The 27,544-nt window shown below is 44.3% G+C and overlaps 1 protein-coding gene across 1 annotated transcript in view; it reads right to left on the bottom strand.

Annotated features, from left to right (window-relative positions):
- Window positions 1–2,100: 2,100 nt before the first annotated feature.
- Window positions 2,101–27,544, bottom strand: part of fndc7b (fibronectin type III domain containing 7b) — a gene marked incomplete at its 5' end in the record, with an annotated part of 49,071 nt that continues 23,627 nt past the window's right edge. The window contains 33 exons of the mRNA XM_079574427.1: window positions 2,101–2,572; window positions 5,011–5,064; window positions 7,033–7,254; window positions 7,375–7,671; window positions 8,227–8,487; window positions 9,059–9,313; window positions 9,421–9,681; window positions 10,217–10,480; window positions 11,148–11,408; window positions 11,585–11,848; window positions 11,937–12,194; window positions 12,368–12,628; window positions 12,895–13,152; window positions 13,286–13,546; window positions 14,223–14,474; window positions 14,552–14,812; window positions 14,970–15,180; window positions 17,618–17,667; window positions 18,056–18,316; window positions 18,485–18,742; window positions 18,859–19,119; window positions 19,609–19,878; window positions 20,020–20,280; window positions 20,887–21,147; window positions 21,311–21,574; window positions 22,448–22,711; window positions 22,874–23,134; window positions 23,354–23,611; window positions 24,717–24,986; window positions 25,116–25,376; window positions 26,352–26,612; window positions 26,707–26,970; window positions 27,218–27,478. Coding sequence (XP_079430553.1) covers window positions 2,325–2,572; window positions 5,011–5,064; window positions 7,033–7,254; window positions 7,375–7,671; window positions 8,227–8,487; window positions 9,059–9,313; window positions 9,421–9,681; window positions 10,217–10,480; window positions 11,148–11,408; window positions 11,585–11,848; window positions 11,937–12,194; window positions 12,368–12,628; window positions 12,895–13,152; window positions 13,286–13,546; window positions 14,223–14,474; window positions 14,552–14,812; window positions 14,970–15,180; window positions 17,618–17,667; window positions 18,056–18,316; window positions 18,485–18,742; window positions 18,859–19,119; window positions 19,609–19,878; window positions 20,020–20,280; window positions 20,887–21,147; window positions 21,311–21,574; window positions 22,448–22,711; window positions 22,874–23,134; window positions 23,354–23,611; window positions 24,717–24,986; window positions 25,116–25,376; window positions 26,352–26,612; window positions 26,707–26,970; window positions 27,218–27,478 — 8,135 coding nt within the window. The 3' untranslated portion in view covers window positions 2,101–2,324. The remainder of the gene's footprint in view (window positions 2,573–5,010; window positions 5,065–7,032; window positions 7,255–7,374; window positions 7,672–8,226; window positions 8,488–9,058; window positions 9,314–9,420; window positions 9,682–10,216; window positions 10,481–11,147; window positions 11,409–11,584; window positions 11,849–11,936; window positions 12,195–12,367; window positions 12,629–12,894; window positions 13,153–13,285; window positions 13,547–14,222; window positions 14,475–14,551; window positions 14,813–14,969; window positions 15,181–17,617; window positions 17,668–18,055; window positions 18,317–18,484; window positions 18,743–18,858; window positions 19,120–19,608; window positions 19,879–20,019; window positions 20,281–20,886; window positions 21,148–21,310; window positions 21,575–22,447; window positions 22,712–22,873; window positions 23,135–23,353; window positions 23,612–24,716; window positions 24,987–25,115; window positions 25,377–26,351; window positions 26,613–26,706; window positions 26,971–27,217; window positions 27,479–27,544) is intronic.

Below are 27,544 nucleotides of genomic sequence, written 5' to 3'. Positions count from 1 at the left end.
AATGAAAAAAATAATTCTTGAAATATTCAGAATTTTAAGAATCAAGCCCGAAAATTCAACTGTAGAAATTCAGAGTGTGAAATTTGCAGAACATCATGGATACCAAGGCATGAGCAATTGATCCTGGATGACTGAGAGCTGAGACGCAGGATGTTTCCTAGAGCTCCACAGTCCCGCCTCCGCTCCGGTCCGGAAGTAAAACTCCCCTTGCTTTGAGACCGTATTGATTTGGAATAAAGTCTTTAACTCTTGGGCTGAATCCAGCTCTGTGGTTCTAAAGCCACCGCAAAGTCAGACGCAGGTGAAAAAAGCACGTCTGAGATCCATCTAGTTTAACTGCGAGCCTTCGTCCTAGAACTACATTACCCAGGATGCTCGGGAGTCCCATGATCTACTACGAGGCTTTTGATTGGTGCAGCTTCACGTTCCCACACATATTTATTTATTGTAATGTAGACAACATATTATAAACAATGTATTCAAACATAATGCAGGCAGATAGTGTAGACAGGGATTTTTTGCTTCCGGACCGGAGCAACAAGACTGCAAGGGTCGGGACTGTAGAGCTCTATTGGTTTGTGCCTTTAGTGGGTGGGACTTACAGATGAGGAAACAGTTGTTGATGAGTGAAATCTAAGAGTTTTGATTGGTCCCTCTCACTGTTTCGACTCACTCTGGATCGATACTCAGGCCTTGGTGTCCAAGATGTTCTGTGTGAATTTCACTCTCTGAATTTCTGCTTTTGAATTTAAGGGCTTGATATTTTTAAACATTGAATATTTTAATATTGAATATTTTATTTTTTCCATTTACATTTCCATTATTTTTTCACTCTGAATTTAGACTGAATTGAAACATTTATAAACAATACAGAGAATTTTTCAATGTGGATTTTTAATTTTTAATCTAAACACTTTGAACTATGTGTTTAATATTCTGTGTCTGAAATTTGAGGACATATATTCATATTATAAGCATATTATGTCAATGTTTGAAATAAATTCCCCCAAACAATTCAAAGCAGAAAATTCACAGACATTTAAAATTCACATTCTGATGACAAAAAAGATCTTCCATAAAAAACATACCAGCAGAGGGGGATGAGAGGAGCTTGTAAACTACAAAGTTTAGGAGCTCATGCCAGCTCGCTTGAAGGATCAGGAAGTGAAACTGTTGGTTAAAAATGTTTTAGCTGTTTTAGATCCATGTTGCATGTCCTAACCAACAGTGTAAGATTGTGATAGAGATGTGTTTGAGATCATGACCAAACACCTGCATAATGCCCCCTCTTGGAATGTATCACATAATATCAACAAATACACCCACACTTAATGCTGCCTGAAAGCGGCTGCTGTCGGGTAGAAGTGGAAGAATCATATCTCACACAAAGACCACAGGAGAGGAAGTGGGGGGCTTTAAAGTGAACCATGAAGATGTTTGACTTCATGTGGGGTTGGGCAGGCTGTTACAGATGAAAGAGGCTCATCAAAGTAAAATCCAAAGTGATTTATTGGATGGTGGAGAAGTATTTTTATTATTGTTATATTAATTAATTTGTTTTTTATAATGTGCAAGTAAATCTATCTATCTATCTATCTATCTATCTATCTATCTATCTATCTATCTATCTATCTATCTATCTATCTATCTATCTATCTATCTATCTATCTATCTATCTATCTATCTATCTATCTATCTATCTATCTATCTATCTATGTCCTTGCTTTCATTTTCCAGACAATCTCTATTTTACACAAAGACTACCCTCGGTAAACAGGGCTAATCCTACTGTCAAAGGAAAAGCACTAAATGACCTTGAGTCTAAAGTGAGAAAATAAACATCTGTCTGTGCACTAACAAGTCCTTTCACACAGAGTTTCACAGTTGCTTTTAATTGAGAAGAAATTTGAGAAATCGTTACAAAAGATGCGCTTAAAGCTCTCACAAAATGATAAACCACATACATCACAAACACAACATACTGCATGGTTTTAAAATATTGGTCGATAAATTATCTACTACAATTAGATCAGAGAATCTTAAAGGCTATGTCAAAAATATAATAATTTTTAGATAAATATCATTTCAGAAATACTTCGCAAAAGAGCTAAAAAGAAAACAAAGTGGCATGCTGCAATAAAGGTATTAGGTCTATGATCTCTCTTCTCCTAAAGCTAAAGATTTTCAAACTACTCACATCTGATTGTGATAATAACAAATCTTCCCGTATGGATCACCATTCTCCATAGCTTTGTAGATTTGATTTATTTTTTCTTTACAGTATTTTCCTATAGGTTTTCAGACGCTGCTTATGGACAAGTCTTTTAGGTGCACTTTTCCTGGGAGTAGCGGCTCTGGTGTGAACTGGTCTGGGCTGCCACCTGGACGCAGTAGGTGGTGCTGGAGTTGAGGCCGTAGACTGAGAAGTACGTGGGAGTCACGGAGTGCACCAAAGTCTCTGAGTTGTTCTCAATGACCACACTGTACCCCACCGCGGTGATCACTTTGCTCCACTGCATTTTCAGGGTGGTCCCGGTCATCGTCACACTCTCGACTGTAGGCGTCTCCAGATCTGAGGAGAAAATGATTTATTCATTTTGTATAACATAGTGTTATTTGTTATTTTAAGAATAAAAACTAATGAATATGGCATTTACAAACATGGTATTACATACAAACAAGTAGTATTTTAGGTTTTTTTGCTTTTACATCTACTTTACGTACATACTATAATAATCATCAGGGCCACCTTGACCACTGGGCTTGCATGGGCTGGACAAAAAAAAATGTTTTTTTAGCATAATTTTTTTTGGATGAAAACAATAAAATAAATAATAAAATGGCTCTGATTGCCTACATTAATGAGTAAGCTGAACGTGTAGTGGAGTCATCTCGGGTTAGAGTGAGTGGGTGTGAATCAAGATTTTCCTGTCAATCACTTCGTAAAAAGCAGCCATTTCACAAGGCCTCTGATAATCTCTCTGCCCAATACAACTTTATCGAGTCTGTGTTTTCAACGTGAGAACATCCGCCATGTCAAAAAGCAGAGCTGCTAACCGCTCGCCCGGAGCTAACTAGCTCCTAAGCAGCGCATAGATCTGGTGAAAACAAGTATTATGCAATAATAACATAAATACAGCCGGTAACTTTATAAAGCAGCTTTGAGATGATCACACACTGAGCCGGGCTTGATGCATTGGTGGTTTATTGAGGACTTTTCATCAACATTGAGCTGTAGGCGATTGTAACAAGCTAACGGGGCTAACCTGGAAAAAACATTGTCCACTGGCACAAATAATAATTGTTAATTCGGACATATGTGCTGGATATGTGCTTAAATACTAGGGAGATAGTGTATAGCTATAGTTGACCCTAGTTTTCTAGCATCCTTGTGAAAGTGTGCTACAAAACTTGGGGCCGGAGCCCAGGGGCCGGAGCCCAGGGGCCGGAGCCCAGGGGCCGGAGCCCAGGGGCCGGAGCCCAGGGGCAGGGGCCGGAGCCCAAGGAGCCCAGGGGCCGGAGCCCTTGGGGCCGGAGCCCAGGGGCCGGAACCCAGGGGCCGGAGCCCAGGGGCCGGACAATCACTTCACTTTGCGGCATGACTGACCGTATGCGCTAATTGCGCTGCGCTCCCATGTGTGTACCTGGAGTAGGCCCGCCCCACCTGGCCCAGAGGGATTTTTTATTTTTTTTATTTATTTGTTTATTTGACAGGGACAGTACAAGGAAACATTGCCAACTCGTTGGCCGATGTTCTGTACATAAGGCGTCTGGCCATCGGCTAATTTGCAGCCCCCGTCCCTGGTTAGGCTTTTGAGAGGGTTTATAAAAGAACAGAAAAATGAAAAATCAGTGAAAAGCATCAAACAATTCAACAATAAAAAGAAAGAAGAGCAGACATATCTGACCACTTCCCATCCCAAGTTCAGCCTCATAGTTCAGTGTTCACATTTTTGTTTGTTCTTCAGCCACAGCTTCAGCTTTTGTGAGAAAAGTCTCAGGTCCAATTGGGACTTTAACTCCAGTGGCAAAGCGTTCCATAACTGAGTCCCTTTCACTGAGAGCAGACTGACCCAGAGCAGTTTTGCACCATTTGACTCTGCAGTTCCCGCTTACACCAGCTCTGGTGCTCACTCCTTGGTTAGTGTATTTTTGTACTAATTGACACATTACAGACGGAGCAAGACCATTAAGACACTTGAATATAGTTTTTATAAAGGAGAAACTGATGAAGTTATCAAATGTCATCATTTTGTATTTTTTAATGATAGTGCAGTGATGCCACTTCATTGGTTTTTGATCAAACACCTTTAGTGTTTGCTTGTAGAGTAATGTAATGTAATCATACGGAAACAATTTAAATTTGTCTTGATGGTCTTAGACATTTTCCTGACATGGGCATCAAACTTCAGTTTAGAATCTAAAATAACCCCCAGATACTTAAACTCATCGACCTGCTCGATTTTATTTTTGTCAATATTAATGTTTCGATAATTTGGTGACTTTCTCTTTAGAGAGAAACACATGGCAACAGTTTTAGTATAATTTAATGTCAGACAGTTGTCCTGCAGCCACTGAGATATGCTGTCAAGCTGCCTGTTCAACAAGTCTGAGTCTGCTCCGGGGAGTCTGCAGCTACATAGATGATTGTGTCATCTGCATACAATTGGCAGCTGGTGTTTTTGCAGATTTCCGGTAAATACATGTAGGAGTAGCAGGGTTAGGGTTTTTGTGGGATTTAGGGTGCAGGTTATAGGTTAGGGTTAGGGTTTGCACAGAGGGGGCGTGGGGCCTACAATTCTGTTTAAGCCCCGGGGCCCTGGGTACATTAAGGTGGGCCTGATTATCATTTTCATGTTGATTTAATGCATTCGTTGATTTCATGCACACTTCTTTTTTGCAATGATCTCATTCAAGACACGCAGTATGTGAGCATAAAAGCTGGAGCAAAACAAGGTAAGATCAGAATCATCATCCATTTTTTAAATAAGTACAGAAAAAAAATCTTACCATCATCGAGAGGCAGCACAACACTCAGATCTCTCCTTCTACGATTTCCAGTGACTGGAAAAGAGAATTAGAGTTACGTCTAAATTAACTTTGGCACAGAAAACAATGACAAAATGTGTTTCGATGTTTCCAATGTCATTGTAAGATTATGTTTGTAGTTATGTAGTTAGTCTAGTCACTAGACTTTCTATCTACATAACTACAAACAGACCACTGTGCATTGATCTTTTGAAACACTCAAAGCTGCTCCAATAAGTTGCATTAATGTGGCGCCATGACAAAGCCTATCAGATCAGTTGAATGGACTTAAACCCACAGGTTAACATGGCAAGTTTGTGGACTCAATCCCTAACAAACAATAAGCATTATAAAAAACAATATTTATCACTTTTCTCTTTGGAGATTTCTTTTAAAAACAGAGAGAATGTTTATGTTTTTTGGTCAGAATTCAGATAAGAGGAGAAAGCATGAATTATTCAAAATTGTTATTTCTGCTTTAAATATGCCTTAACTACTCATCGAAGTAAAACTTCATAATAACCCATGGAGTTTTCAAAAGCGTTACTTATATATGACTTATATCCTCCTCATGCCTGGAGCTCTGCTGTGATCGACAGCCATCTCTATGGAGACTCACAGTAAGGGGAAAAGCGAAGACTTAAAGGTGTTAGATGCAAGTTCGCCATTTTATTCTCACTACTGCCACCTCAGGTCAAACGTGTAACTGCACCTTCTATATTAAGCTCGTGCATGACGGCAATTCGGACCTGAAATAACACCATTTTGAGTGACAGTGCAGGATTTTAGAGGCAGTTGTGGTGAACAGGTCTGGGCTCATTCTACACATTAGGACATTGTTGGAACATGTAGGGGGAGGAAAATACTTAATTTTAAATGTTTTAAACTCTGTATAGTCCCTTTAAGCTTAATGCTGTGTCTCCACTCCAGAGCGAGAGGAGAGCGGTCCAGGGGAAAACACTGATCTCTTTCAGCTGAAAGAAAACTCCATCGCGCACTCTTAAAACACAACACGCGGCCTTTGCAAAGCAAAAGTGGCTGAGTTCCTCTGGTGTCATTTCTGAAAACAGCCACTGCGGAGCGGCCTGAACGCTGCCAAATTTGCCGCACGGTGCACGTGTGGAGGACATGGAGTGACGGATGTGATTTTGCGATTTCACCATTTTCCACATTGTCTGTTTTCAAAAGGATGAATTAATCTAAATATTACGATTTATCGCCAAACCTTTGACCCAAAATGCAGATTTCTTTTGGATGAAAAGCGGGAAAATATTTTTTGTGTTTGGTCACGAGCTTGACTCTTTATGGACGGGGCCTTAGAGCAACTGAACTATCTGCTCGCCCCTCCCGTTAATCCTTTCCATCTGCAGCACCACCTGAAGCTGACTGAAAATGATAGCGCCCTCTATATTTGGATTGGGAGTCAAAATGCTCCTTGTGGCATTAAACATATGCATGCATACAGCACACTTTTATTAGCTCAAAGGGCCAGGGTGCAAGCTCAGCAAAATAAAAAATAAAACAATAATAATTGTTCAAGTTGTCCTTTATCTGTTGTAAAATATTCTTTTGGCTCACAGTCGATATTAGACGGGGCAACAAAGCAGAGAGACATTCACCAAATTCTCAGAGCTGGAAAATCTAACCCACAACACCACGGCAGAATATTGTTGTTATGTTGTTATGTTGTTGCCTATGTAGCCACCGTATACCACAAGAGTCTAGACTATCAGCTAAACACTGTGCTTTCTCTTTAAACAAGTTTAAAAAAAAGTCTTGGAAAGTTTAATACATCTTTTTATTTTGCTTTTAATTTGTTTCAGTAGTAAGCCCTTTTTGCGGTATTTCCCTGGTTAGCAAATGCACAGCTTTGAAAGATCAGAAAGAAATGAGATCACATCTATGTCAGATGCCACTTCACTCATGACAGAACTCAAGGAATCAGAACATTATCAGGTTTTGTGTCCGCATGTAAAGCTCGCCCTTGAGGTGTGTCTGGCTGACCTGCACTTGGGTGACTGGTTCCTGCTGTGTTGCTGGCAGTGACTCTGATACTAGCGGGGTCCACTCCAGGAACTGAGCAGGTGAGGAGCGCCGTTTCACACAGTCCAACTTCTACCCCCTCTACTTTCATATACACGCTGTAATCGTTGGCTGTAATGGAAAGGTCCCAGCTCAACACTTCCAGGGCTGCGTTGTACACCACGTTCTGAGGGGCAGAAGGCACTGGGGAGGACAGGGCACACGTTTGCGTCTCATTAATTGGTTCATCATTTGTTTTTTGTACATTTATTTTCTTCATTTCAATTACAGTTATCCAAAACTTCGACATTGTGGCTGACTCACCGGTGAACCCAGTCTGGGTGTAGCTGGCCTGACTGACGCCGGCCTGGTTTCGCGCGTACACGTTGATCTTGTAGGTGGAGCTGAGGGGCAGGGGGGTCTCGTAGTAGTTCCTCTCCAGCCAGTACGAGGTGATGCTCATCTGGGTCTGGGCATTGTCGTCAATGTGCCCCGCGATGGTGACCTGGTACTCCACATCGGGACAGCTCACGCGGTCCCACGAGATCCTGGCCCAGAACTGACCCCCCATCAGTTCCATCAGCTGCATTCGGACGCGGATGTTAGTCGGGGCGCACGGGACTGTGAGAAGACGTCGCGACAGAGCAGAGTAGGAAAATCAACTTTGATCAATTCTTTTCAGTTTTCAGTTACTAAAAACGGCTACAAAAAGTGTTTTCTGGCAAATCTTGCTTTTGCCACTGATATTTTCTCTAATACAGGATTTCTGATTTCTTCTAAACACGAAGTCCATGTACCTGATTTTTTTGGTTTCCAAATTTAAATTGTTAGTTGTGTCCAAACTCATTCCTCACTTTCCTAACACATTCCTAACGTCCAAATTCTTCCCATAGATGCATCTATAAGTACTTTCCACAACGTGCAGGGTCACTTTTCAGGGTCACTGTCACAGAAAAGAAACAAACTAGCCTGCAAGTTCATTCAATTGATGCAAATGCTTTATAATTAGATGCACAGTATGATTTTCCTGCAAATTTCTGAGTTTACAATATACTGAAGGAGGACAAAACAAATTTAAAATATAATTAGATTTTTTTTAAATCAGGTATAGAGCCTGTGAGCTTGATATTTATACCCCGATTGCAGAGCTCACTGTCTGCATTAAACTGCCTTTACCTGCTCCCTCCTCCATCACTGCCCCAGAGGAGCTGTTGCACGCGTTATTGGAGGCCTCCATAGTGAAGGAGTAGTTCTGGCCACAGAGCAGGCCGTCGATGGTGCAGGACAGGCCTGTGCTTGAACAATAGAGCGGAGCGTCGTCCAGCGTATGAGCGCTGGCGAAGTACTGATCAGCGCCAGCGCTGGGGTCCCAGGTCAGCTCAGCGGACAAGCTTTCACAGTCGTACACCACAGAGAGCCCTGATGGAGGGCAAGGGCCTGGTGGAAACAGAAACACATCCTGTTGTCAAGTCTGGAACATAATGTTGAGTCGGGTTCCTCATGAGCAAACATAGGAGTAGGCCTGTCACGAAAATTTTAAAGTTCGATATGTTGAGGCAGGAAAATATTGCTAATACCTTCATATTATTGACTCTAAAGATACTAGAAACTTTAAGCTCTAAAGCATAATGACTCATATTTCAGAATGAGGGATAATCATTTTACATCAGTGAAGTGGCTTTTGAAGAAGAGCAGTTGGACAAATGTTTAAATGGACATGGCCATTATGTACAGTATAGTTGCACAACCACCATAATAAATATAACCACTTGTTAATGTCACACCCTGTGCTGATTTCAATATGGAAGTAAAATAATTATCACAAAAAATGGCAAACCGACAGCTGGCTAACTTTATTTTCAGCCCGTCATATGCACTTTAGCTAGGAGGCCAAAGAGAAAAATAATTGTTCCTGTAACACAGTGAGCCTCACGACCCTCACGCCATGCCTTTATCTCGCCATGCCAGACCTCAGAAACGAACCACACTACAATGCTGCTGCTTTTACCCGATGAATAGCTGATAGTCGTCCCAGGGCTGGTGCAGTTCTCTGTCAGGGCGTAGACGGTCAGCTCGAAGTCCTCTCCACAGGGCAGGTTCGGCAGAGTGCAGCTGGCCCCTGTGCTGTTGAAGATGGAGGAGAAGTCCGTTCCCGTGGCCACCACTTTGTAGGAAGTGGCCACAGGGGACAGGGCGTAAGACACCGTCACCCCGTTATCACTGCAGGACTGGACGGCCGTCACATTCTGAGGGGCACAGGGCGCTGGAAAGCAGACAGTGTTTAAGTCACTCAAATATAGAACACAGTTATTAGATATCCATGTTTTTTTTTTCTTCAAACTTTTTGACATTTCCCCCTTTGTTTTGTACCTGTGTTGATCTTCCGTGGCGGGCTCCTCAGGCTGGAGCACTTGTCGGAGGACGTGGACACGATGACGGTGTAGTGCATTCCGCAGGTGGCTTCGGTGAGCTGGCAGGAGTCGGACGTGCTGTTGCACATGATCTGGCTCATGTCGTGGCCCTCGGCTGTGGCCACGTACAGGGGCATGTTGTCGGACATCTGCCACTGCACCGTGATGACGCTGCTGTCGCACTGCGTCACTGCGTCTATGGACGTCAGGGCGCAGGGGGCTGCAAAGGGCAGAGCAAAGACTTGTTGATGTTTTTAGAGGACAATTTTAATAAATGTTCTTGTTCACACTTGTCGGTCACTTGGATAATCATTCAGCATCTTTGCTCTGGATTGAGTTCACAGTGGGGCATAGTAACAGCACTGGCCAGTAGGGGGCAGTATGTCGGCGTTGGATAGAATCACAGAAGTGGACCTCGATATTATGGCTGAAAAATTATTAAGTAAAAAGATAGTGTTGTTTGCAATGTTAACAATGCCGCTAGACATGGTTTGCGATATATTAACTTATTTGCTCCCACTGCTTTTTGGTTTGGCTCGGAACCAGAGTCAGTTGTGTGTTCACCAGCTGCACACGTGGAAACAGTGCAGTTTAGATGCACAGTAAAAGCGAAGGTTTTCTGTTTCGAATGAAAATGAAACACATACCATGGATTGTACAGAGGAATAACAGTGCTGGCAAAGTGCTGCTTTCACGTACAGTAATGTGATCATTGCAGAAAAATCAAGCGCATTGCCATGAGACAGAAAAAGCACCTGTTTCGAGCAGGTAGGTGGCGCTGGGCGTGCTGTGGCAGTGGGCGTTCTGAGCGGTGACCTGGATGTTGTAAAGTGTGCCACATTTGAGATCTGGGACGCTGCACGGGGAAGTGTCCGAGGTGCAGGTGGAGTTGTGCGTCACGCCCACTGATTCAGCCCAAACATAGTAGCTGCTGGCTCCGTCTGACTCAGTCCATGTAATCCAGGCGGCGTTTGACACACAGTCCAGGTTTCCGTTAATGTTGGTGGGAACGCACGGGGCTAAAGGGAAAGAAATATCATTGCAATTAGAAAACCTGTTTTTTTTTAAGTGATTCCCCTTCAAGACCCTTCACTTGCTCTACATCAAAACAAACTCCTATTCCTCTCCAGCTCCACAGATGTTGCTACGACTGGACAGTGGCATTAGCATCAGAAGGGGCTTCGGTAGTATTCTTGCCTTTTGCCACCTTTGGTGCTCTGTGGCGGAGGGGTGAGCTGTACTATGGCAGAGCTCTTGTTGGCTATGTAGGGTCACAAGAGTAGTTGGCGGAAATTGGAGAAGCAAAGTGAGAGCAGGCACCACGGCACCTCCAACAGTGGTCACAGAAGTCTCAAAGGTCACTCATGTACAACATGTGTGGAAATCAACTTTGATAAGAAGATAATCACGCTAAAGTTAATACACTCTCCACATGGAATGTTGCGTAGGAACATGATGGTAACTTATTAGGGTAAAAAGTCAATTTTGCACAATATCCCCCTTTAGTCAGTTTTTTCTATAGATATATAGATTTTTACTTTCCACAATATAGTCTTTGTGAACCTGTATTTTAAATAAAATTAACACATTTTGATGAGACATATTGAACGTGTCATTCTAACTCCAATCGTCTCAGTTTGGCTAAGAATATGCCTTGGTTCTGCGTTTAAGCTGACGTTTTCTTACCTGAGCTTGTTGTCACTTGATCAGCGGGACTACTGGGGCAGTCATCGTGGAAGGCAACCACAAAGATTTCATATTCCAGTCCACACGGCAGATTGGAGAAGGAGCATGCCTGTTCTGTGGTGTTGCAGCGGAGGTCAGCTCCAGTCCTGCTGAAGGCGCTCATTAGGAAGTACTGAGTATCAGCCTTTCCAGACCAGGACACTGTCATGGATCCGTCTGCACATTGCTCACTGACCACCACGTTCTGAGGAGTACAGGGGGCTGAGGGGAAACAGGAGGGGAGGAGAGTCAGACAAGCAAAATATTACCCGGCAAGCTACTTTACACAACAAAAGTGCTACTTACTTACTTACGCTTATAATATATGATACTAAACTCTTGTATGAATAGCAATTTGGTGACAGCTAATGAGGATCCAACTAAAATAATAGAGTTACCTGTGCGCACTGTGGCAGAGGCGCCCTCCCCACTGGAGCAGGTGTCGTCCCTGCCAAACACAGTCACAGTGTACACTGTTCCACAGTTCAAGGCCGTCAGGTCACAGTGCGTCTCAGTGTTGTTGCACTCAGAACTGTGGGTCCCATCGGCTGAAACAGCCACAGCCAAATATGACTTTGCTCCACTGGCCGGCTCCCAATTGACCGCCACAGTGTTAGAGTGGCACAGCAGAGAGGCGCCCACGTTTGTTGGGGTGCAGGGAGCTAATGGAAAATAAGACAAAAATGTTGAAGGCATACTTTCATCAACATTACTGCACTGAAAAAGCAAAAGAAGCAGATGAAGTCTTACCCGAGATTAGACTGGCCGTCGTCTGGCTATTATCACAGCGGCCATCATTGGCTGTGATGGTAAGGTTGTACATCTGGCCGCAGTGCATGCCGGGGAGCTGGCAGGTGGTTTCCTTAGAGCCACATGAGACTGCATGACCGTCGGGACCATATCCATGGACAGAGTACGAGGTCACGCCCTCGCCCTCCTCCCAGGACACTACCCCAGTGTCACTGTCACACTGCATCACAGCCACAACATTCTGAGGCTCACACGGGCCTATGGAGCCACAAACATTGCACCCAAGAAATTCAATAAATGTTTAATATAGAGGTGGAGAACAGGCTTTCAACTGTGAAAATGACTTGTTTTAGACTAAGTTATATTACATTTAACATTTATGGTTAATATCTTTTCACATTTTCTGCAAAAAGACTTGAATTGTACTTTACCTGTGTATATCTCCTCGGGTTCGCTGGCATGGCTGCTGCACTCGTCGTCCGAGGCCACCACACTGACAGTGTAGTTCATGTCACAGGCCAGGTTACTGAAAGTGCACCAGGTGTCGCTAGTGCTACAGTTTGCTGCAAAGCCTCCGAGTCCCTGCGCCACACTGCTGTAGGACAGGGCGCCTCTGGTGACCTCCCAAGTCACCTGCACGTCTTTGTTGTCACAGTCAAACTCAGCCCGTACATGCTGTGGCACACAGGGAACTACAAATACAGCAAAGAGACAAATTTAGTGAGTCTTGTAATAAGACACATTTAATGTTTCTATATCTGCAAACTGAAATCGTCACTTCATGGAATACTAAGCGCTACTATAACAAGTGAGTTTCTCCACTGTGAGACTTCCATCTTATCATGAACAGTGGAAGAGACATAGCCCTCTGTACTGTTTTGTGTGTACAAGTAATTTGTATTGTGTGGCTTTAATGTTTGCACAGATATCCATCCTCACAAATGACAACGCCGATTACCAGAATGCTGTTGAATGACTGAGCTCGACATGTTGCAGAAGTCATTTTGTGCTGAGACGATGATGTTGTAGGTGAAGCCACACAGGAGGCCATCCAGGACACAGGAGTCCGTCTGTGATGTGCAGAACGCTATGTCCTCTTCAATCCCCTGAGCTTCTACATAGTAGTTATCTGCTCCAGAGCTGAGCTCCCACTGCACACTGATGGAGTTACTGGAACAGTCCAGAGTGGACGTCAGATCCTGAGGAGGACAGGGCACTGGAGACGCAAGCAGAAAGACATATTTAAATGATGTTCATGCAGTTGGTATGATGTGCAATCAATACACCCAAGTTGAACACGGAAAGTGTCAATCTAGAGCTTAAAGACTTCACAAAAAAGTGGTTCTGACCTGACTCGAACTGCCGAGTGCTACTGGGTCGACTTCTGCAATTTTCATTTTCAGCCTGTACAGACACGCTGAATAACTGACCACATTGTAGATCCATGAGTTCACAGTGAGTGTAATTGGAGCTACAGGTGTAAACATCTCCATTCTCTGATTCAGCAGTGGCAACGTAGTCGTGGGCTCCTGCTGAGAACATCCAGTCCACAATGGCGCTGTTGGTCATGCAGTCGACCACAACCGAGCCGCTGTCAGGAGCACAAGGAACTGCAGGCCGACAAGAGAGAGGACAGAGTTTTACCATATTATCAGCATTTTTGTTTTTCATTCAAAAGTGACAATTAAAATATATACATGAATAAAAGTATATACATTGAATGAAAGGGAGCAGAGAAAAGAGCAACCTTATGGTATCTGTCCCTTTACAAAATTGCCGATATTATCAGTTACAATAATGGATAGAAGGTTAGTTTATCCTGAAAAAAATCTGTGAATATTAAAATTTCTCCTTTTTTGTTGTTCAAAGCTCAATAAATCCGCTTGGTAATTTGATATTGGTAAATTACTTTGAAAGCACAAGGCACATGTGCTTTTTCAAGTGTGTGTCGCCGCCACAATCTCTTTTACAGGGGAGTTCTGGCCTCCGCAGGGGAAGCTGTTTTCGTGGTAGGGGAAACCGGAGTACCCGGAGGAAACCTACGCAGACACGGGGAGAACAGGCAACCCCACAGAGGTCCCTGGTGGGACTCGAGGCACGAGCGCTACCCGCTGCACCTCCATGCCGCCCAATTAATGTTTCCTGGTGAAAACTCCCATGTGGTGGGAGCTGACGGTTGTACCAGGTTGGACCCAGTGGGTCAGGCTCACTATTGAGTGCAACCTCGAGTTTATGGCTGTCATCCTTGCATGATTGAGCTACAGTTTGTGCTTTTAGCCCCCATACCTGAGTCAAAGGAGGTGGCTGGGCTGGGCAGACTGGAGCAGATGTCGTCCATGGCCACCACTTGGATGCTGTAGGACTCTCCGCACTGCAGCTCCGTCAGCACACAGGACACCTCAGAGGTCTCACAGGAAACATTGGTGCCCTGTGCTGAAACTGTGTACATGAGCGCTCCCTGGCTGGCGTCCCAGGAAACAGTAGCCTCATTGTTCACACAGTCCATTGTCACTTTGACATTAGTGGGAACGCACGGCACTGCAAAGATGAAAAGCAGGAGAAAATTAGTTGCCATGCAATGTGCTTCAGTTCCAAGCATAACCCGTTAGCCTCACCTGACATGAGCTGGCTCTCCTCACTGGGGTCGGAGTTGCAGGCTTCGTTAGAGGCCACTACACTGACAGTGTAGGGCTGTCCACAGCGCAGGTTGGGGATGCCACACTGGTCATTGTCTGACCAGCAGCTGTGAGACGTGCCCTCCTCTGAAGTGACTGTGGCGGTGTAGTAGTCTGCGCCAGGCGAGCTGTTCCATGAAACTACAGCGATGTTGGCTACGCAGTTCATGGAGCTGCTGACGTCAGTGGGAGGACAGGGCTCTGGGGGACAAAACAGACAAAATGTGTTTAGTGTTTACCACTAATGCTCAGGAGAAAGAGGAGAAATGTGTAATAATGCACTCCATTTAATCTAAAACACCAAATTAGGTTCTTTACAAGTTCTAAAAAGTACTACACAACTTTAAGGTGCTTTCACCTGACTGAAGCTTGGAGGCCAGACTGGAGGAACTGGTGCAGTGTGCATCCACAGACTGGACCGATAGGAAGTACTCTTCTCCACAGGAGAACTCAGAAAAGTATGCCCATGTGTCATTGGTGCTCAGCTGTATGTTATGGCCACTGTTGCTCTCTGCTGTTGCAATGTAGAAGTCGGCTGTGTCAACACTGTCCCAGGACAGATGGCCCACCTTGAAGGTAGTTCAAAAACATGTTAAATATAGTATTTTTGCATGCAGTTTATTAATTGACTGTGGATTGATGAGATTCATTCCAGATGTGGCTACAGTAACTACAGATTTGTTGTTCTGGAGTAGAAGCAACATTACTGAGAGTTAATACTGTTAGTATCACTATAATAATAATGATAATTTATTCACTATCACTGTAATAATAATTTATTCAACATTTCCAAAGTAGAAGTAAGAAGTTGGGCGGCATGGTAGTGCAGTGGTTAGCGCTTGTGCTTCACAGCTAGAAGGTCCGGGTTCGATTTCCACCAGGGACAGGGCCCCTATCACTAAAAACATGTGGTGAATCCTCCAGCCAGGTGTTTCTGACCACCAGCCTGGCTCCACATCATGCAGAGCGCCTCCCCACGCTGGCAGCTCCCTGCTCCTACAGGTTGCCCCAGCGGCATTGAGGATGGGTCAAATGCAGAGAATGAATTTCCATTCTCTGATTCAGCGGGGATTAATAAAATATACCTTAATCTTAAGTAGTAACTACTTACAAGTACAAGTACAACTACCTCACTCCTGCCTGATTCTAATCAGTACCATAGTGCTTAGTTTTATTTACAGCATTCTTCCTTATGTTTTACCTTTCTCATGAAGGATCATAATATTTAAGAAATGCTATGGAATCTTGTCTCTACACTGCGTTCCAAATCATTATGCAAATGACATTTTCCTAAGATTTTCTAAACTGTCAACTTAAAGGAGAGTCAGCATAATTTTCAAGTCTTTACCTGGTTCATTTAACAGAGGATCATTTAAATGTGGTTGAAAAAATCTCCCAGTGAAAACAGTATTTTTTTCAAAAATAAATATAGTAAAAACCTCAAAATCTACTGCTTCAAATTATTATGCAACTCATCGTTTCAATACATTTTAAAGCTTGTAATTAACTGAGAATGGTAGTTTGTTGAATTTGCAGCATTAGGAGGTCATATTTACTGAAATCAAAAGCTATTTCAATACAACAGAAGTGATTTAATGATTAATGTAAATGTGATAACCATTTTATGTCTTAGGGACCAGGTCTGCGAACTAGCTTTTAGCTATGCGGCCTATGAACATGGCATTGATTATTGTAACAATGCTTCTTGTTCTGTCCCTATCAAATAAACATAAAAATAAATAAAAATAAAAAAAATCTTAACAGGTCTAGTTATATTTTACCATAGGAGCCCTTGTGTGATAGCAGCTTAAAAATTCTTAAATCCATTAAACTTGTGAGTTTTTGGACAGTTTCTGCTTGGATTTCTTTGCAGGATGTCAGAATAGCCTCCCAGAGCTGCTGTTTGGATGAAAACTGCCTCCCACCCTCATAGAAGTTTTTTTTGTTGAGGCTCCAAAGGTTCTCAACAGGGTTGAGGTCGGGGAGGAGGGGGTCCACATCATGAGTTTCTCTCCTTTTATGCCCATAGCAGCCAGTGATGCAGAGGTATTCTTTACAGTATGACATGGTGCGTTGTCATGCATGAGGATGATTTTGTTCGGGAAAGCACGGCTCTTCTTTTTGTAGCATAGAAGACAGTGGTCAGTCAGAAACTCCACATATTTTTCAAAGGTCATTTTCACACCTTCAGGGAGCCTGAAAGGGCCAAAAGGGGCCGACCAGCTCTCTCACCATGATTCTGGCCCAAAACATGACTCTGCCCCCTCCTTATTGACGTCACAGCCTTGTTGGGACATTGTGGCCATTCACCAACCATCTACTACTCCATTAATCTGACCATCCAGGGCTACACGGCCTCATCAGTGAACAAGAATGTTTGAAAATGAGTCTTCATGTATTTCTGAGCCACTGCAGCCGTTTCTGTTCACGAGCTTCAATTAACAGGGTCCTACACCTTGATGTTCAGGAGACTCCAGAGGCACCAGCAGCTTCAAATACCTGCATGCTGCTTTGTAGCAGCTGTTCTCTTAATTCGATGTGTTTGGGTGGCAGAAACCGTCCATATTGTGCCTTTATCTGCACAAACCCGAGTGTGCTCTGAATCATCCACAAATCTCTTATCAGTACGATGATTGCGCTTAATCTTTCATGAAATATCGAAGGTTTTCATACCGAGACCAAGGCATTCAACTATTTCATGCTTTTCATCAACAGAGAGATCCTTTTTCTTTCCCATATTGCTTGAAAATTATGATCTGCTTAATAAAGTGGAACCTCCTTTTTCAGTAGTTTTTTCCCTTAATTGGGCTTAACCTGAAAACTAATCATCCCAGGTCTCTGAGATTAATGTCAGTGATTGAAAGAGCCCAGAGACACAATGCCTTCCATGAGTTTCATTCATTTTTTTTTTTTTTTTTTTACCTTTTTGACACAAAAATACAATTTGCATAATAATTTGGAACGCAGTGTATTTACTTAAAGATAAACACAACCTCAAGCACTTACCTTCAAAGAGCAATTGAAAGTCGAAACTAAATTCTGTGGTTTACACGATGCTGCAAAAAGGAGAAAAAAACATTAAACATAAACAAAGGCAAAGGAGTCGAACTTGTCGTACGCTTGAGGTGGGCAATAGGGTGACATAAATTGGAATTGTGATATTTCATGCTCATGCTTTTCTGTTACACAAGCATACTTTTCACACCCTCTCTTCCTATTCGTGTGAACTCTCAGAATCACAAAGCTGCCATCACAGTGGGTTATGAAAGTCTGATTCAATCATGATCTAATTTTCCTGTTTTGGGGTAAGCGAACTGCTCGTTGTATGACAATGCGATTTTAAAAATATAAACAAAAAGAAGAAAAAGTTGTGCTGAGTAATTATAAAAAGTGATGCTGTTAATGCTGTGTGTCCCACCTTTACATTAGCGCGAGTAAACCTACCCATTCGAATGGTGGTGCTGTTGCTCTCCGCGCTCTCGCAGTCGCTGTTAATGGCAGTGACGTAGACGGTGTAGACTTCACCGCAGCTCAGGTCGTCCCATATGCAGGTGGTGTTCTCGGTGGTGCAGACGTTCGAGGAGCCGTCCTGTCCAAACGCGATGGCAATGTAGTAGTCAGCTCCGTCAGTCGGGCCCCAGCTGACCACGCCCAGGCTGTCCTCGCAGCTGACATAGCTCTGCACATGATGGGGCACACAGGGGCCTGGCAGGAGACACAGGCAATTGGAAATGAAGAAATCAAGTCGCTGAGGAAAATTCAATGAAGTAAAGAAACAAATTGCAAAACCAAGTAAAGAAAATGGTCTAGGTTTTGTGCTACATCAAAAGGTAAATTATTTAAAACAAATCTGTGCTACATTTCTCTACCTACCATTCTGATGCTGCACAGGGGGGCTAACATCACTGGAACATCTATCGTCTTCGGCTTGCACAGTGAAGGTGTAGAGTTGGCCACATGGCAGGTCTGCCTCTATTGTGGTGTCAGTGGTTCGTAAAGATGCAGTAAATCCCAGGTCTCCAGAGATGTCCACAGTGTACTGTAGGGCTCCTCTCGTATCCAACCAGCTCAGCTCCACCGTGTCGTTGAAGCAGGCGCCTTGTACCTCCAGGCCGCTTGGCTGGCAGGGCTCTGGAAGAATGAGGTAAATAAATCCTGTGTTCTTGTCAATACAACTGTTGTTGTACGTATACTTTCTCTTTGTGCACTAAATGAGTTACGAGCGCGACAAACTGGCCCAGACGTACTTGTCTGCACGGTCCCGGTGTTGCTGCTTTCGCTGTTGCACGTGTCATTAACGGCCTCAACATAGAACTCATAGGTTTCCCCACAGTCCAGGGTGGAGAAGAGGCAGGGGGGAGAGGCAGTGCTGCAGTAGGTGGTGACTCCAGAACTGGAAACTGCTGTAGCGCTGTACATCTCCACCTCTTCCACATCCTCCCAGAACAGTGTGGCTGTCGCTGTATCACACTGGAAGTTTACTCCGACATTCAACGGTTTGCAAGGTCCTGCGACAGAAGTGAGTGTTAGTAACGCATTTTGTGGTGGTCCAAAAAAGCCGTTTAGGATAATACAGGCTGCTTAAAACAAACCCTTAACCAGGAATAGGCAACGTCAGGTCTGGGGGGCTAAATCCAGCCCGTCAGCATGTTCCCTCTGAACCCCCGCTAAAGATTTTGCCATATAAAATTTCAACTAACAATTTATTTTTCATTTATTTGAGCATACATTTTGCTCAAAAGGAATGGGCCGAAGCACGAACCTTATGAACACCTACCCCTCCAAAAAATACTGAAATATTGTCAATTCCTAATTACACTACGCTGAGAACAACAATACTATGCATGTGGCAAGCTGTGTGAAGCCTCTGTCCCCCATCTTTTGACTCAAACTCTGGCAAAAGTGTTATGCGTTGTTATAAAGTATTTTTGGGTTTGTTTTGGGTTTATAAAGGCTATTACAAAAGATATTCGAACATGAACCCGGTGAACACTCACGTGTGCTGAAGGTGACCCCGGAGTGTTTCTCCACAGAGCCCTGATCATTGATGGACACTGACGTGATGCTGTACGTCTGTCCACACTCCAGAGCCTCCAGCTCACACTCAGTATCGCTCGTCTCACTTGTGTCACATGACACTCGGTGACCCTCTGTTGCTGTGGCGATCATTTCATAAGAAGTGGCTCCAAGGGCAGGAGCCCACATTAGCACAGCGCTGCTGTTGTAACAGTCCACTTCGACTGTAACATCATCAACTGGGCAAGGGCCTACAGGACAAGAGAAGTACTTAGTGTGCATACACTTCTTTGGCTTATTCGCATACATTTACACAAAAAAGCCTTCGGATATAAAACATTTCCCGTGGGTTGCCTTGAACAAGCGCATCTGAGTGTGTGCTGTTATTTTACCTGCTTCAAGGTGTATGGTCTCAGACTCAGAGCTGTTCATGGTTTGACCAACAGCAATGACATGAATGTGATAAATGACGCCACACTCTAGGCCTTCTTGTTTACAGAAAGTCTCTGTTGTGTCACACTGCAGCGTCTGACCATTGCGCCCGTCAAGAGTGACTATGTACGACACGGCTCCAAAACTGGGTTCCCATGTCACGGTCGCCATATTAGTTTCAGGCTGAACGCTGGCCTGGACGTTCTGGGGTGGGCAAGGCTCTGCCGAAGAACACAGGACACATTAAGGTATGAGAAAGGTTAAGATTCACGATGTAAAAGGTCGATCTTTTAAGGCCCCCCAAAAAGCTTTATCGTGGACACATCATGTGTAGTTGTGATTTTCAAAACATTCTTTTTGGAGCATCTCAGCACAGCACGTTTATAACTACAACAATGCCATGGAAAAGACATGTTATGAGCGAGGATTGTGTTGGTCAACATCTTGATTCAATGTTGACAGGCCCTCTGCTGCAATCAGTTTGGAATGGATTGTGTTGACAAGAGAATACAAACAGTCATTTTAAGCAAATGGCATTGAAAAAATCAATGGCAACGGTTAAAATTATGCAGTTTTCTGTGCTTGAGTGGGACTAGTGTGGTGATGGATATGGATTTTAAAAATGCTAAGAATGAAATTCAACAAATGCAGGATTTCGGCTACTGGGGAGAATATGGCATGAATAAATTACAGAAACCTATATACAACTCCAATTATGTCTTTGATGAAGGAACAATATTATAACATAGTAAAAAGTTCATTTGCATGATGTGTCCTAAAACAAACATAAAAACATGAACAAGCAAAGCCAAATCACCAGGCATTACCTGTTGTAAACTGTGCTGTTTCTTCGGAGGTGATGCCGTCGGGGCAGACGTCGCTGAATGCTGTGACAGTGACGGTGTAAGTCTGGCTACACTCTATACCGTAGAGGGGGCAGTCAGGATCACTGCTGTTACACTGGGAGGATAAGCCCTGGTCCGTCACTGCCTCCACTAGGTAATGCTCTGCACCTTCAGTGTTGGCCCACAACACCTGTCCAATAGACAAGCTGTAGTCTACAGTGATGCCCTCTGAGGCACAGGGACCTGGGAGAAACAGTTAGTCAGGACACAAAGTCATTGCCTGGTCATTGCCAGTCTTCATTAAAATAGAAAAGTGAAATCAATGAGTCATGTTGTGTAAAACCATGTCACATCCAATCTTTTTGAACTAATCCAGCTATAACAGGTCAAGGAGCTAATCTCTTACCAGTGTGCATCGTTCCATCCATGGAGCGTGTGGTGTTGCAATGCTCTCCCACTGCTAAGACTTCAATGGAGTAGCTTTCTCCACACTCCAGCTCCTCCAGATGGCAGTGGGTTGTGGTGTCAGTGTGACAGGTGGGGCTGTGCCCAGTGCCAGAAGTTGCAGTGACAATGTAGAGAAGAGCGCCATCACTGGGATACCAGGTGACCAGACCCGAGCTCGCCTGGCAGTCAAACATTGCCTTGACATGTTCTGGCTGACATGGGACTGGGATAGGAGAAATAAATGTTTGTTTACAGTTCTGAAAAGCTGGTTCAGACATTCTGACACATGTTAGCTTTTGCTTTAAAGAGGGGGCTTTTTTCAGTCACATAGCCTATCACACTACAATGATGACCAAACCTTCTGTTGGTCTGTAAATGCAGTAAATTAGAATAACTGCCTTGTATAAAATGTCTCTCTCAAAATGGCTGTAGTGAATGTCTTGAAATAGGCCTCTGTCTCTTTAAGAACCTCTGAGCCTTTCCGACACGCCCCCTCCACACGCTGTCTGTGGCATCAGTGGGGAGGGGGTTCTGCTGAGGAGCAGTGATTGGTTACTCGGCTGGTGACGAAAGCTCGGAGGCGTCTCCAGGAGGTGGGGGCGTTCCTAGGAGGACTCAGGCAAACCTATCCCTAAAATGGCCGCCATCAGAGTTTTTACAGATTACTCAAAAATATGTGAATGTGCCAAGGCAACACTTCAGGCATGGTTTTAATGAGGGAGTGACATAATAACATGATGTAAAGCTTGATAAAGTCGATTTTGCATAATACCCCCCCTTTAAAACAAACATCAGGAAATAATTACACAGTCAGCGTGCATTTACAATGGGCCAGTTCTTTAACTGCTGTGTCTCTACTGATGAACATAACAAATGCTCTTTGCCAGTATTCCCAGAGTTCAATGCAACAGTGTTTAAGCCAAGGCAATACGAGTTAACAATGAAACTAGCGTACAACGTATTTCAGGAGTTTTTTTCTTTGATGAGAGATGTAATAATAATAACTTAAGCTATGATGAAATGCTCCAGGACAACAATCATATTTTAGGATAAAGAGTTGCACGTTGGCATTTCTCGACAGACACTGTGGTTGTACCTGAGGGTGTGTCGACCACCTCAGTGGGCGGGCTGTCGCACTTCCCATCTGAAGCCACCAGAGACACATGGTAGATGCTGCCACAGCCCAGGGTCCCCACGCTGCACTGGCCCTCTGTGGTGGCTTGGCAGCTGGTCATCTGCCCATAACTGTCCTCCACTGTGGCTAGGTACGCATCTGCTCCGTTACTGTCCATCCAAGAGATCAACATTGAACTGGACCCACAGTCTATCGACGGGGAGAGGTCCTGAGGGGTGCAAGGCGCTAGGGGGATGAGAGAGGAAAAGTGACTTAAAAGGTAGGCGTGGTCAAATCATTACCAAAATTCTAGACCATCCTAAATCTATACTTTGTTGTCTTTTACCCGTCTTTTGCACATGTTTTTCCTGAATATTTAAACATCATGATTATGTAGTGTCTTTGTACCGGTCTTGATGGACACGCTGTCGCTTGGTTTGCTGGAGCAGTCCCTGTCCTCCGCGGTCACTGTGACTGTGTAAGTCTGCCCACACTGAAGGTTCGTCAGGTCGCACTTGTTCTCATGGCCCGAGCACTGATCCGTGTAGTTGTCCTGGCTCACCGCAGTCACCTGGTACAGCTGTCCACCCTCGCTGCGGTCCCATGAGACGGACGCCAAGTTGTTGCTGCACTGCAGGTTGTAATCAAGTTTCTGTGGCACACATGGAGCTGATGCAACCGATATAGAGCACAGCGAGACAAAAAGAAGAGAGTTAGAGGAGTCTGTGTATTTGAAAAAAGTCAGATTTCATTTGGTTAACGATGTTGGTGCATATATCTAATCATGATTTTTTTTCAGGCAACTGTTGTGATTATTATATGTTCTAAAATCAAGAATCAAAAAGTTGTTTATCTGTGATTGTCAATCTTGTTTCCCCGAGCCAGTACCTGTGCGGGCCATTTCCCTGCTCTCTGAACTGTTGCAGGTGCGTCCCTCTGCGGTCACCAGGAGAATGTACATCTGTCCGCACGGCAGGTCGTCGATCGTGCAGCCATTGTCTGGGGAAGTGCAGCAGTTGGTGTTGCCGTTGAAGTCCTCCAGCGTCGCCGTGTAGGACACTGCTCCGGGCACAGCCGTCCACGAGATAGAGATGTCGTTGTTGTCGCAGTCGGCTTGACTGACAATACTCAGGGGAGCGCAGGGGCCTGGAGACAGAGGGGAAAAGCATTCTGCATCATTGACCTTTTGGAGCATCTCAAAACGTTTGCTCCCCACCTGCCGATAACATAAAGTGGTGGTCTGCAATGTTTTTATAGCCCAGACACCTTTATCAAACTTGTTTCATGAGTTCAGCACTCAAACCACTTCCAATACAGATCATTTCTTTCAGCAGTTATTGATTTGACACATCACTTCAGTCACGTAAACACAGCGCAGACGGCGTTAGCATTTAGCGTCTCCCTCTCTCCACTATAGCTCCAAAACAGGTCAAGATAGAAGCTACCAAGCTCTTCCACGTTTTCCCTATTTAAATATGGTTACGTGAAGTGTTCCACTACAAAGTATAATTACACAAAATTAAACAATGTGGATTTTCTAAGCGGATAAAAGGGGGACTATATTGTAAGGCGTAATAATACCAGGAGTAGTTTGGCATCCGCACAGTAAAGTGAAGATTACTGCGCAGTAAAGTGAAGATTACTGCACGGATTTCAAACTACTCCTGGTATTATTACGCCTTACAATATAGTTCCCCCTTTTATCCGCTTAGAAAATCCACATTGTTTAATTTTGTGTAATTATACTTTGTAGTGGAACACTTCACGTAACCATATTTAAATAGGGAAAACGTGGAAGAGCTTGGTAGCTTCTATCTTGACCTGTTTTGGAGCTATAGAGGAGAGAGGGAGAGGCTAAATACTAGCGCTGTCTGCGCTGTGTTTACGTGACTGAAGGCAAGGGTGAAGATCAGACAGGTCAAAGGTCAAAGGAACTCGTCAAAGCTAAGGTAAGAACATATCTCAGTATGTAAAAACGGTGGCCTATTCCTTTAAGAAGTATGATTTTGGGGCTTAAGAAGTAACATCTATGATGATACTACCAGAAAATCCAGATCAAAGCGCTTTTGCAGAGGAAGAAGAAACCACACAAAAAAAAACGGATAATGAATCCACAAGTGATGTTCAGTTAAAACATGGAAAACGCCAAAAAAAAAAAGTACATTTTGCATGCTCTATCTCCTTTAAAGGGGGCTGGTTGTCCCTGAGCCACAGGATATACATTAAATGATGTTATTACGTAGCGCTGTACCTGTTTCGGCTATGAAAGCATTACTGGGAGCACTGGAGCACTGCTGGTCCCGAGCCTGGAGAGTGAAGCTGAAATTCTTGCTGCAGGCCAGGGGAGGCAGGAAGCACATGTCCTCCTGTGTAGAGTTACATGTAAAAGTCTGGATGCCGCCGGCGCTGTCTGTGGCTGTGATAACGTAATCCTCCGCTCCGGCTGACTCTGTGCCAATGACCCACACAGAGTTGGTCAAACAGTCAATCTCCACCTCGTTCAGCTCGGGGACACATGGAACTGCAACGGAAAAAGTTGATAAAAATAACTTTCTGCGTGGAATATGCGATGTTATGTTTATTGAGAAACGAAATCCAGATAAGTTAATATGGAGACAAAAAACATGTTTTACTTTTTTTGGTCACTTGCCTGTATGGACAATTTGCGGGGCGCTGCGGGTGCCTACACAGCCATCCTGGGACGGTGTGATGGTAACGCTGTACTCGGTGCCACATTCCAAAGTGTCCAGGTCACAGCCTCCATCCGAGCTACTGCAGCCATGCTCCAATCCGTCAGGTCCCTCTGCCGAGACGGAGTACAGGACTCCGGCCACTCCACTCGCCCACGTCACTGACACAAACCCTGTGCTGCAGTCCACGCTGGTGTCGAAGGAGGGGAGCTGGCACGGAGCTGCGCAAGAGAAAAGGAAAGATGTCATCAAATGGCGAATGTCACTTAGCAAGGTGTAACTTTTCTCCTGCTCTCTCCGTCCTCTGCTGAAGTAATAAGTGGTCTGAGATGTTACGTTGAATTTTGCAGAGAAATGAAATACAGCTGTCTAGAACTGTGTTTTGTAGCTTGACTTTTTGCTAGAGGGCCTGGTCATGGGCCGTTTTTTTTCTGCCAGTCCAACCCTGGCAGCACGATTTTGCGGCGGTAAAATGACATCAACTTAATTTTACAGAGATTTATGAAGTCGTCTTGCTTTCTTGTGTTTCTTGCACCCACCTGTGGTGACTGGAAGAGGGGCGCTGCGAGAACTGTTACATGTCGTCCCCACAGCTTTGAGGTTCACATCGTAGCTCTGGCCGCACTCTTGGATTGGCACTGTACATGTCCGTTCGGATGGTTGACAACCAAGTTGAATGCACTGGATGAGGTCACCACTTCTGCCATATCTATAAAATTCCATTGAAATTGGCATCAGACTCATTATGTCCCAGCTAACATTGAGTAAGCCAGTGGGACAGTCAATCTCTGCCATGACGTTCTGTGGGACACATGGAGCTGTGAAAAAAATAAGGAAACAAACAAAAAAGAAAATGGGTATGTTACTTAGATTCCTTGAGGGCAACTTACAACACAATTATAAAGCAAATCTTAAAGACAAAATTACACACACTGACACTACGTTATTAAAGAGGACTTATAAAGAAAGATGAAAAGGGTTATGATTTTCCTAAAGTAGTATTCATGCCCCACAAGTATGCAAGACAGTGTTCTGAAAATGTGTCTGAGAAAGTCTTGATCTTCAAAATGCATCGAGATCCATATTTCAGAATCAAACCCAGCACACTCACACGCCACGATGGAAAGAAGCCGTCTAGGTTTCCCGTTCTTGTCAGACTGCTAAAGAGTAAAATTGTATATTTGTGGATAGAGCACCTGTCTCATGCACTTGCACGTTGCTCTGGGCCCCCATGCAGTTTCCGTCGAGTCCCATCACGTAGACGTTGAACACCTGACCACACGGCAGTTTGCTGATCTCGCAGCCGGTGTCCCCAGAATTGCAGGACCACGTCTGTCCAGCCTCGTTCTCAGCCACGGCCATGTACGAGTCCGCGCCCTTCGAAGTCTGCCAGCTCACCGCGATGACATCCGAATCACAGGAGGAGTCCACACTGAGTAGAGTGGGTGGACAGGGAGCTGCAACACAGACAGTAGAAAATAATCACATTTATGAATAATATAATGACTGAATAAAGTCAAATAGGCACACTGTTAAAATACTCCTCCTGACCTGATTTGATTCTTTCAAAGCCTTGGGAAGGACTGGGGCAGGTTTGTCCTTGTCCAGTGACTTCGATGCTGTAGCTCTCGCCACAGAGCATTGTTGTGATGTTACAGGACGATCCGATGGTAGAACATCTCTCCGTGCTGTCGGCGTTTAAGGCCGTGGCCGTGGCGTTGTAGTACAGAATTCCACTGCCGGGCGTCCATGACACTACAGCTATGTTGGCGCCGCAGTCCAGGTTTGTGCCCATATCGCTGTGAGGACAGGGACCTGCCAATGATCAGGGATGACACACACACAAAACAGATGAGATGCTTGGTTTAAGACTGATGCAATGTGTTCATTTGGTTGACATGCACACGAGTACACAATCCTGTTTACTGTGTTTACTGTGTGTGACATGTGAAGAGTGAAAAGAATGCTGAATATAAATACTAATACTTACTCCAAACTAAACAAAACTGAATAGAATGAGCAGTGGTATATGCTTGTGTGAGGGGGGAGTGTCTTGTCTTACCTGTGGCGCTGAATACCGTCTCGCTGACAGCACTGGCGCACTCGCTGTTCTCTGCCTGCACCGTTATGTTGTAGTCCTGCCCACATGCCAAGCTGACGAAATCACAGTTGGCGTCGCTATTTTGGCACTGGTCCGTGTGCCCCAGGCTTCCTTTGGCTTCAACAGTGTATGATGTGGCACCGTCGGCGGCATTCCACGTTACCAGGGTGATGCCCGATTGACAGTCATACAAGGTTTCTACATTAGTGACCACACATGGAGCTAGAAAAGGAAGGGGAGAGAGGAGAACAGTTTTTTTTTAAATCTAAAAATAAAAAAATGCATTGA

Source organism: Gobius niger (assembly GCF_951799975.1).
Source record: "Gobius niger genome assembly, chromosome: 17".
Classification (NCBI taxonomy): Eukaryota; Metazoa; Chordata; class Actinopteri; order Gobiiformes; family Gobiidae; genus Gobius; species Gobius niger.
Note: the sequence above shows the minus strand (reverse complement) of the source record. Positions and strands in the feature narration are given on the sequence as shown.